Raw genomic sequence first — 11,063 nt, 5'->3', positions numbered from 1 at the left:
GAAGTGTTCCGGAGGGTACCCGGTACATATCAGGTCACCGGAAGGGGTTCCGGGCACCCCCGGCAAAAGATATGGGCCTTATGGGCCAAGAGGGGAAACGCACCAGCCATAAGGGGCTGGTGCACCCCACATATTGGCCGGCCAATGTGGAGAAGGAAAGGGGAAGGAGGAAAGGTAAGTGTGAATTAGGATTCCCACTTCTCTCTCTCCTCCCCCCCCCCCTCTTTCCTTCCCCCTTCGACATATATGGCAGGGGGCGCGGCCAAGGGCAGGAGCCCAAGTAGGATTCGGTCCTACTTGGGACACCCCTAGGCATCTCCCTTCTCCCTCCCACCTATATATATGTGGGGGGGCTAGCACACACCAGACAATTTCCTAGCCGTGTGCGGCGCCCCCCTACACCGTTTACACCCCTGGTCATATTTTCGTAGTGCTTAGGCGAAGCCCTGCGGAGATCACTTCACCATCACCGTCACCACGCCATCGTGCTGACGGAACTCATCTACTACCTCGACGTCTTGCTGGATCAAGAAGGTGAGGGACATCACCGAGCTGAACGTGTGCAGGACGCGGAGGTGACGTGAGTTCGGTACTTGATCGGTTGAAGCGTGAAGAAGTTTGACTACATCAATCGCGTTGTGAAACGCTTCCGCTTACGGTCTACGAGGGTACATAGACACACTCTCCCCCTCGTTGCTATGCATCTCCATTGATAGATCATTGCGTGTGCGTAGATTTTTGTTTTCCATGCAACGATTCCCAACAGTTTCCCAACTCTTTACTTCTAGTTGACCCAATTAGATCTAGATCTAGATCCTCTCTAATCCTCAAATTAGAAGCCCGGTGTGATTCTCATCTCCTCCCTCTAATTCTCCGACGGTGATTAGCTCTGGACGATGAAGCGCTACCGGATCATGAAGGCGCTTGTAAACCGTGGAGAAGTTGTGCTTTCGGTCTTCCGTTTGAGGGATCATTCGTGAATGTTTCGAGGGACTTCAAGTACGATTTACACCGACTCGTCTTCTTCCGCTGCAACTCGGAGTTGGTAACGATCCGGTCTAAACCATAGTTGCATCTTCATAGTCCTCATGGTTGATCGTAGGATGAAATTTTTGGTTTTCTACTACGTTTCCCAATAACCCCTTCCCATGGGGCATTGGATGGAGGGCTTTCTTCCAAGGGTGCTCGCTTGGTGACCGCACCAAGTTTGAGAACACCATGGAAGTGTGCTCGAACTTCACCAGCAGCGAAGACATGCACAAGGAGGCAGACGCTGTGGTGAAGAAGACGATGACGGAGGAGATGAAGACGTTGATTCTTGACCCAGTGAAGGGCGCTATGTCAGTAGACATTGCGCTGGGCCATGAATCAAGACGACTTCGGCAATGCTGGACAGAGGGCAAGATGGGCCAAGTACAGGGAGTACATGGCTCCTCAAGACGAACGTGCCGCAGCGTTCTGGACTAGGACATTGGTGGCACCGGAGGTCATCACTCTAGAGCCGGAGGAGGAGGAAGAAGCGGTGGAGGTGGTGGTCAGGGCGCCGGAGCCAGGCCATCGTGTATGCCAATCGATCTGGACGACTGCGAGGATGACCAGACAATGCATGCTACGGTCGAGCTGGAGGACAACTACAAGGCCAAGGGCCCCCGCCGCTCCGAGCGCCATCAGGGTCGCCGTGGCTACGATTTATCGCTACTGTGTAAGATTAACCCCGAATCCCCATTCCCCTTGTACTCAATCCGGATCGGTACCCTAAAATCAATGGCTACTCAGTACTCATGAAGAAGTGCTAATCAATCCTATGGCTATTTTCCCCGATTCCCCATTCCCCTAGAACACAGATGGATTACGTGGATTGAATATGAAATCGTAAGCGAGGAGGTGAAAATAGGGCTTACCGCCATTGCCGAAGTGCTGCGGGTGATGTTGTTGATGCCGGTGATGGAGGTCGGTGGTCACCTTGCTGTTCTTGGATCCGCTTATCGCCGCCGACGGCGTGAGAGCGGGAGAGTGGAGGGGGTGGGCGAGGGAGAGAGGTGAGGGTAATTATTGCTGACGCTTCGGGAAACAATGCGACGTCTTGAGCGTGGCTCCTTGCGTGCAGTCGCCGCCGCCCATGTGCATCCCGTGGGTCTGGCTGTAGAAACTGCCGATTTGACGGTTTCCAGCGGGCCTGACCCCAAGGTGTTTTAAGTTTTTTTTTTTTTTGAACCTCTAAGGTACTTTAAGTTTCATGCTATGCAGGCTAAACAGTGAATGCATGTAACCAAGCAACCTATTTTCTTCCCGGACGGGCCTGGTTGGGTCTCATGCGATCAACCAAACACGTCCATGCTACTATTTGATGTGCAGATTCTGCCCCGCTTAGAAAATGTTTGGAGACGCCGATTGGTCGTTAGTAAATTGTAGTAGTGCGGTCATATGTTAATATGCAAAGCATGGATCCTGTTGCTGGCTGCATCAGTGCAAAGGGGTTCAGTCAGTGAGTCCCAGTGAGATGGCAGGGTATGGGGTGTGTCCCAGGCAGCCAGATTCGGAGGCCATCAAGGTGCAGCTGATCCACGGCGTGGGGGCACACTGCTTTCGTTCGCTCGCTTGCCGGGTGGGATATGCATACGCGGCTATGGTAATGGTGGTGTAGACATCCTCGTCATGTTCTCCGGCCTTTCGGCACCCTCCATGATGCCTTTGATCCTTTCTTTCTCGTCTCCACTCGTCGCCCTTGGCTTTCTCGAGGAGATAGCTTCGTCCAGGCAAAGTGTCGAGAAACTCTAGCTAGGAACGCCGCCTTAGTCTGCACTTTCATCCTTTCGCACTCTGATTTGCAACAGTTTCCAAATCCCAAAAATGCGCGTTTGGCTTCCTAAACTTTGGCGCCGAACATGCATGTTTGGCGTACCAATTCGGAAACGTCACATAACTGAAGAAGAAGAAGAACATAACCTAACACTGTCATAGGTAACACTTGTAAGCGTGTCAATCAGTTGGACTGAAAGAAAGAAAGGAAAAAAAAGTAGCTTCATCAGGTGTGCAGCTTCTGCCTCACTTGAAAAACCCTTGATCAGTGCACACACACAAGCCACATAACTGAAGAAGAATATATCATAACACAGTCATAGCAACTAGCATGTCTTGTATGAATGCATTACTCCACAGGTTCGTTGTCTGAATCTGGTCAGTAATTCAGACGACAATGGCGACAGCACAAACAGGCAATCGAATCGGTCAAGGCTAGCTGCTCGTGGCGATGGCGCCCAAAGCAACTTGCGACTTACCCGGTGGGATGGAGGATTCCAGTGATCACAGGCCACCGGTCCTTCCTCTGATCCCCATTTCTCCTGCTACACTAGAAAAAAGGCCATTCCTCAGGGCTGAATGCCGCCGATTTGCAGCATGAACCGTGCATTCCCCTGCTTATTCACATTGCATTGGAGTTAGTTTAGCAACCAACAAGAATTTACTAGTGCACAAGGTTATCTCCAAGGAAGTCTGAATGCGAGCTGTTGTTTTGAAAATGCTCAAGATGCACTACCAACTTACCCAAATTTTCTTCACAAGCAAAGCTGCTTCAGAAGGAAACAAAAACAACAGCTCGCATTCAGACTTCCTTCGCACGATCTGGCACAGCGCAACTCCCATCACCACTGGATCCTGCGAATAAATTAAAAGTATCCATTATCCGCTCCATGCTGCCAACAGAATTTAAAGATCATGAACTGCCATGCAAGGTGGTGAAGTAGAAAAGACCAGCATCTTCAAGGAAGCCTGTTTAATCTTTTACCATGCAGTTGATGACTCGCAGAACAGAGCATATGACTTGCAGAAAATACGCGGTCGGATGTTCTAGTGTAAAGACCAACAAAAAGTTTTCGCGATCCAATCTAGAGTCCTTGTTAGAGACAAGCGGAAAAACATCAACAAGGGAGGGTCGAGGCCGCTCATGTTTTTCAAAACTTTATTAGTTGAGTTTGGCATTGCACTGATTTTGAAATGCACCTTCGATTATGTTTACTTTGATACTTCAACAAATTGATAGGATGTTTGTGAGCAGAAATATTATACTCCTAGAATTTGTTAAACTCCATATAACTAGATACATTCCACAGGAAAATGTAAATGCTAATGGATAGGATCTTTCAGAGCAGTAATAGCATTTGTAAAACTCCATTTAACTAGCTATATTTCACAGGGCAGCGTAATGCAACACAGCATCAGCCAGTCGCAAACTGGCCATCAGTGTTTATTTAACTTGGGTTACATTCCCAATAAAGCAAACAATTTTCTTTGCAGTTTTTCAAATACGCTAATCCCTCGGTTTCTTAGTTTAAGTTTTTTCCTATGAAAGTACATTGAACATTTATCTGCAATTGGCCATTAGTTGGGTTACATTCATTTGTCGAAAACTGGCCAGTCATAAAGCTTAACTTTGTCGAAATACAGTGGTACTCATTTGTCCTTCTACCACATTTGATTGACAGGTGTATGAACCACGGTGATTTTAAGATTTTCAATGACATGACAAACCGGCAACCTGAAGATTATGCAGCTCTTCTCTCAATGCCAGTCCAGTCACTGGGTGCTTGCTTGACTGAATTCCAGCATCGAAGTATAAGCAATGATAGGTTACTGGGCCATCTACAAGAACAGGCTAGTAAGCAGACATCGATGTACCTTATAACACATAAATGGTAAGAAAATAGCGCCAAAATCTGCACCTAAGCATGAACGTGCACATAAAAATATCTAGTAACATATGTCTTCCACGAAAGCTTGTTTGGTGGAAACTGAATGTATTAAGATTATCAACACAACATTTCTAACGCATCTCAACTGATTAAACAAATCAAAGCACGGTAGGAGAACAAATACAAGAAATGGACTTTAACCAAGGGAAGAAACACTAAAATACAGAGCTACACTCTCCAATTTCCCAGCACATAATTTGTTTCCAGGTAATACACTAGCTAACCTCTATCTGAAGCACATGAGTCCTTGCCCTAAAGCTCTGAGATGTACCTTTCCATGCGCACTTTGACTTTGCAGCAGATTGCCAGCCCTTCCCCCTGCTCTCCCAGGTTCTGCAAAGGAGCAGAGCAACATTGCCAACCCTACCATAACCACCCACAAGTGTAGAATGAAAATACAATGAGAAAGCAATGAATTCAGTGTTCACAAAGATCAAAACAAGTTTCTTCTCTGTCAGGAAAAAATGAACTTCTCCCAAATGAAGGCCAGCAGGTAATAAAATAGTTATAAGCATCAAACACAGAGCTCCAAATTTATCTGGTCTGTCTACAAAATAAACTTTCACCGCAGTTACTTGATGTTCCAAACCTAAATGAAGTAGAGTTTCTAAGGATAAGGACTAAAAGAACATGGAATGCAATCATCATCCTACATTCGCCATAATCGACTTCACAGAGTTCAAGATTCTAACATAGTCACGAAACAACACGGACTGGTCACCCTCCAAGCCAACACGGTGGTGCCGGTTGCTGCCGGCAAGGTTGTTACATGGGCTTCCCCCGATCACTAAGTCAAAGCCACCAAGTTGTCTGATAAGTGATGCAATTTTTTCATGTGTGAGAGACTGCACATCACGAAACTCTATCAATGTGCCTTCCTGGGTCTGATCCCACCAAGTTCTCAAGATGTTCCTACTCGCGTCGCAGATTTCCACAGAAACCACGGTCTTCATCCGTATGCCAAGCTTGTGAAGGGCAACCTCTGCTCCTCCGATACCACTGAACAGGGACAGCACGTTCATACCACATGGAAACCTATCCTTCAGCACTGACAGATGAAAAGCAACAGTATCGACTTGGAATGAATTTCCAAGGCATTTGTCTTTCTTTTTCTTGCTAGCTCCCCTAGTATGGTCCCTCGGATAACCAAGCAGAAACTCCATTTCCAGAGAATCCAATGCAGCAACTTTGTTTTTGCCAATCCATACCAAATTCCACTTCCTGCACTCTTCCAGCACATATTTCTGAACAGCTTGAGTTGGTGGATCGCTCGAGTTTGCAAGAGCACGGTGGATCCGTTCAGTCAGCTTTGCGCTTGCCATACATGTTTGTAGGCAATTGAACTGCCTTCTTTGGTCCCACGAGGGCCACCATGTCTCGTACTGGGGGAAGGCCTCGAAAATGGTCTTCGGAGGGATGGGACGCAAAACTGACCTTCCCTCAGTTGGGAGGTTATGGATGTAACCCCGTTTCCTTAACGCTGCGCAGAAGTATTTCGAGTCTACGAACTCTGGCTCAATACCATATAGGCATCTTGAAATTTCTGCCCAGGCACCTTTAGTAGCAAGTGCCACATTCTCATAGTAGAAGAAAGGTGCTCTCATACTATGTGCAGGAAGCAATCTGCTCACTGACCGTGGTCGGTCACCAGGTAGGCCAAATCCCACCATTGGCTTTGGCAGAGAAATTGACTCTTCATGACCACCATCCCATGGGGATTGACTTCCATGTGCTCCACCTCCGTATCTTTTCCTCTTCTTGCTATCTTCTGTGAATCTTGCTTTCTTTCTCCCCACGCAGGAACTGAAGCGATTCTCATCCAGAACCTGCAAACAAATTCCAGTGTCAATCCATCGAAATTAAGAACGAAGCCATTATTATTCACATGTATAGCAAACTGCAATGTACCTCATGGTCAGCCTGTGATGCATAGATGGAGTCAACCAATACATGCATAGGGGTATACCTGGCCAAGTTTGAACCAAATATAAAGCATAAGGTACCATCCCATTAAAGTATGATCAACAAAGCCTAATCACCAAGCCAACAACTACAAGAAGAGAGCCATACCACATCTTCTAAGAGCCATGTTTGCTTCATCTTCAGGAAATCCCATGTCCACTAAGGACTTGATCTGCTTGTCCCACTGTGACATTTCTTCTAGGAAACCCTGCACAAAAGCACAGCAAAACAGAGATTAGAAAGCACTTTCTACATCTCACCGCCCATTTTGATGCCAACTAAGTAACTAGTAACTACATACTAGTGGTGAATGTAATTGTACAACATGATGCACAAGACCTGAAGAAAGGAGGGGGGGGGTTCAAAAAATTAATATTTAAGAGCTCGATTTGATGTCCTGCAATGCCGTTTGAGATGTATAATACAAGAGTTATTCTTGTGTGCATGAACTCAGTCCAGTACTTCATCTGCTTACTTGACACAGCTACCTAGACCAGCCATAAATGTGTTTGCAGCGTCATAAATAAGTGAAAACATATCTAGATAACACATAAATCATGAAAGTGGGTAATGCTTATGTAGCTAGTAATTTTCCATCCCTCTAGACACATTTCAACAGGTAAAATTACTCGATGGAAACAACTCATGGTCTCATACGTTAGATCATACCAGCTAATAAACAGATCAACAATGTTTCACATGTATATAAAATTATATATCACAATCCACATAATCAAAAAAATTCCGGTTACCAAGCTGAAGATAAGTAAGTATCTACCTCATCACCAGAACCATCAGAGTAAGGTTCCCTTTGGCCAGCATCAACAGCATCATCCCAGTCTTCAAAATCAAAAGCATCATCTTCTTCTTCTTCTTCTTCTTCATCTTCAACGCGCTGGGGGATGCGGCGAGAAGTAGAGCAGCTACCCACTGAGTCGTCATTTTCCTGCATTTCACACAACCAATCTTAACATACTGTCCTTCCCGCTATGAAGCAAGAGGTCAACTCAGATATGGGAGCACATCAACAAATACCGTATATGCAAGAAGTAGTGACAGCAATGCACTTTCGTCCCTCTCCCCTGAAAGCAAAACAAAAGGTTACAAACTGAAGGTGCAAAACATCAACAACACGAATGAAATGATCAAATGGAACTGACTACTACTTGTATTACCAATCTCTTTGACGGCCTTCAATACCATCTCTTTCGGGAAACCCATTTCTACATACATCCCAACTAACGAGGCAGAAGGAGCTGCCCCATTGGCCATCCCAACAGCGTCCTTTAGATCAGTAACAAACATCAGACTACGATCAAAATCATAACAAAATAATAACCTTATGCGAGCAATGACTAGCTCTTGTGCACTTGTGCTTAAAGACACCCACTTCTATCAGTTACCTGCCTCACCAGCGTGGACGGGCCAGGAGCATCAGCGTTTCTCAGGACTGGATAAGACGAGCCCCCAACCTGACCATCATTGTCCTCATCCAATTCGAACTCATCATTATCGCTAACCAAGTCCACCATCTGTAACATGAGTGACACCACAACTCAAACGCACAGAACAACAGCGAAAGCAAACCAGCAGCAACGGAGAAGAGAAATTACGCGAGGGCATGACACACTGAGCCCCAAGGCAACAACAGCCATGCGACATCGCAAGTGAAGCCTCAAACAAGAAATTAGCACAGCCACATTCAATTAGTATAAGGTCTAGAACACGTTTAAACAGAAAGAAAACTGCCACCTTTTTCGATCCAACCGACCATTTGCGTCCCACAGATGTCAAAACCCCGTGCACGGTTTATCGCATGCAATCGGAACCATAGCATGCATCGTCACGAGGTTTCAAATTAAAGACTGCTAAGTGCTAACCATCACTAGACGTGGAAACCTCGGCATGTAGCCGCATTTAAGAATGAATTTGCTGCCCTTGTCCAGGATCACATTTTACAACTGTTAAAAAACATTACAGAAACCAAAGTTTCCAGATTGCAGGGGAAATTGCATTGCCTACAGCAAGATGGCAGCACATCTAAGATCTAACTACATGAAGAAAAAGAAACCAACTAAGTGTGCTCGGTCTCTTCTCGGCTGTGACGAGAAAGAATCGTTTCATGCAGAACATCTGAGGAATCGATGAGAGGAGAGGAGGTCTTTACCACCGCCATTGTTCCTGAACTGCCTGGAGAGCGAAATCACCCGGCCAAGTCCTAGACAGTTCCCTCCCTGAGTCCCTGCGAAACAGAAAAGGCATTCAATTTTAGGGCGGCCGACGTACGGACGGACGGACGGACACTCGTCCCGCGAAATCCGCGGCCTCCCCGTTCCGGAGCGAAACCCTAGCCCATCAGACGGCCACGAGAGAGAGAGAGAGAAGGGAGGAAGCCGGGGAGAGAGGCTGCTCACGTGCGATGATGCGACGGCGGCCGGCGTGGCTGGGGACGGCCGCGAGCGTGGACGGGGAGGGGGAGGCGGCGGGCGGTGCCTGGTCAGGAGGGCGCGGGCTCCGGGTCCGATGGCGCCGCCGGGGGTCGCCGGCGCGTAATGCGGGCGCCGATCGCCTCCTCGCCTCGTCGATGGCCCTCGCAGCGGCGGGGTGGAGCGGAGCGGAGGTGGCGGAGTAGGTGGAGAGGAGGCGGCGCCCCGACCAGGTCACAGCCAGACAAGAGGACTGGAGCGACGAGTTTCTGCACCCGAGCTCAAATGAGCTCGGGTGAACAGTAAAATCAAAAAATTCAAAAAAATCCCTTTTTTTTAGAAACATTGACAAAAGTTTTAAGTGCTTGCAAAAATTCGTCATGAAATCACATTCCACATGGCAAAAAAACAAAAACAGTACTCTGAAAAAGCTACTTTCAAAAGCATTTTGAAGCACTGAATTTGTTTTTTTTGCCACGTCTTACAGGAACGTGATTTCATGATGAATTTTTACAGGCACTTAAAACTTTTGTCAATGTTTCTCTCAAAAAAATTGAATTTTTTTCGATTTTACTGTTCACCGAGCTCAAATGAGCTCGGGAGCAGAAAGGCACTTTCGACGAGTCCACTCCACTTGTTGTAGCAGCTGGTATTTTAGCTGGGCCTCAACTGAACTGGCCCATTGCTCGTTAAGGCCACTCCAGTCTTTTTATTTATTAACTGTATTTAATGCAGTAATTTTTTTACTGCATTTAAGGATTCCCTTAGAAAGAATACCGTATTTAAGAAGATCATAAGTTGTCAAGGAACATAGATGAAGCCCGTATCTTCCCCTGCCTAAACTCAAACTTTCCAAATACGTTTAACTTGAACCGGTTATGGATGGTGTCTTTCTTTCTCTTTAGTTAGGGGCTATTAAAAAAAGGATGTGAACAAAGGGAAGGGTAGAAGGAAATGCTATGGATTGCGAATGATAACCTTCAAAAATCCATAAATTATTTTGTGAAAAAGAAAGTAATAATTTCATTTTTATGATATACAAATTATTTTATTTTATTTTCATGAATTCTTGCCGGTTCTTATTTTTGTGGGATTTTATGAATTTTAATTTCTTCCCCTAAAACTTTGAATGCCCAAAACCACCCTAGGAACTCCCCTCCAAAAGTATAAAATAAAGTGAAACAATTCATGGGTCTGAGGATTATTGTAGGATTCTAATCAAAATAGCATCAGACAATACGAGATCATTTGTGTTCCATACTAAATAGGAAAAATGGTAAATGCATTTCTCTTTTTTTCACATGATATAAATAGTCCTAGTGCTAGATAAACCGTGGCATTTTATTTATTATATGTTTACTACATGCATGGTTTTGTTTTTGCATATATTTTCCTAGAAAAAGTGGGCTCTGGGTCGATGTTTTGGGAAGTTCTGGTTTATTATAAATTCTTGTGATCGGTTAGAGTTTAATTGGGACCAAACACTGTTAGTTCATTCCAGTTGAATATTTTCCTAATAACTCTACATTTAACTTTAGGTGAGAATTGACATTCTTGTTACCCTATCCACCAGTTGCTTTGTCATTTTGTTGTTGATATGGTCTTGCTTGCTTCTCTTATGCACTTTTGGGAAATGTTTGGTCAGTAGCCAAAAATTGGTATGCCAATATGTTGGCAAGCCTACCAACTTATTTTGCAAACATAAAACTTGTTTATTTTTGGCAACTTTTGGAGTTGGCTACCAAACAAGCATACCCTTAGTAGCTACCATCAGAGTCAAATCAAACAAAGAAAGCATAAGGAAATCCTACGAAAAGTCATAAATAGAAGTACTGTTCACTAGGCGACATCTGGTTTGCAGTTCTGTGCGTAAAAACCAGTGGTTTTCCATGATGAAACCCATGGAACTGATGCAGAAAGAAGTTCC

At 45.5% G+C, this 11,063-nt stretch overlaps 1 protein-coding gene across 1 annotated transcript; it reads right to left on the bottom strand.

Annotated features, from left to right (window-relative positions):
- Window positions 1-4,541: 4,541 nt before the first annotated feature.
- LOC123099480 (DNA (cytosine-5)-methyltransferase DRM2-like) lies at window positions 4,542-8,251 on the bottom strand. The gene is made up of 9 exons (XM_044521629.1): window positions 8,114-8,251; window positions 7,886-7,994; window positions 7,746-7,792; window positions 7,489-7,656; window positions 6,819-6,918; window positions 6,715-6,779; window positions 5,402-6,574; window positions 5,020-5,111; window positions 4,542-4,638 (listed from the first exon to the last, which is right to left on the bottom strand). The coding sequence occupies exons 1-9, from the start codon at window positions 8,249-8,251 to the stop codon at window positions 4,542-4,544; spliced, it is 1,989 nt and encodes a 662-aa protein (XP_044377564.1).
- Window positions 8,252-11,063: the final 2,812 nt, after the last annotated feature.

This window comes from Triticum aestivum, chromosome 4D, assembly GCF_018294505.1.
Source record: "Triticum aestivum cultivar Chinese Spring chromosome 4D, IWGSC CS RefSeq v2.1, whole genome shotgun sequence".
Taxonomy (NCBI): Eukaryota; Viridiplantae; Streptophyta; class Magnoliopsida; order Poales; family Poaceae; genus Triticum; species Triticum aestivum.
Note: the sequence above shows the minus strand (reverse complement) of the source record. Positions and strands in the feature narration are given on the sequence as shown.

Excerpts from the sequence above, each read along its gene's own strand:
- LOC123099480 (XM_044521629.1), bottom strand. The coding sequence starts at position 8,251 with ATGTTACAGATGGTGGACTTGGTTAGCGATAATGATGAGTTCGAATTG. Across the intron at positions 7,995-8,113 it reads CGTCCACGCTGGTGAGGCAG|GACGCTGTTGGGATGGCCAA; the intron begins GTAACTGATAGA and ends ACTGATCTAAAG. Across the intron at positions 6,575-6,714 it reads TTTGGTTCAAACTTGGCCAG|GTTCTGGATGAGAATCGCTT; the intron begins GTATACCCCTAT and ends ATTTGTTTGCAG.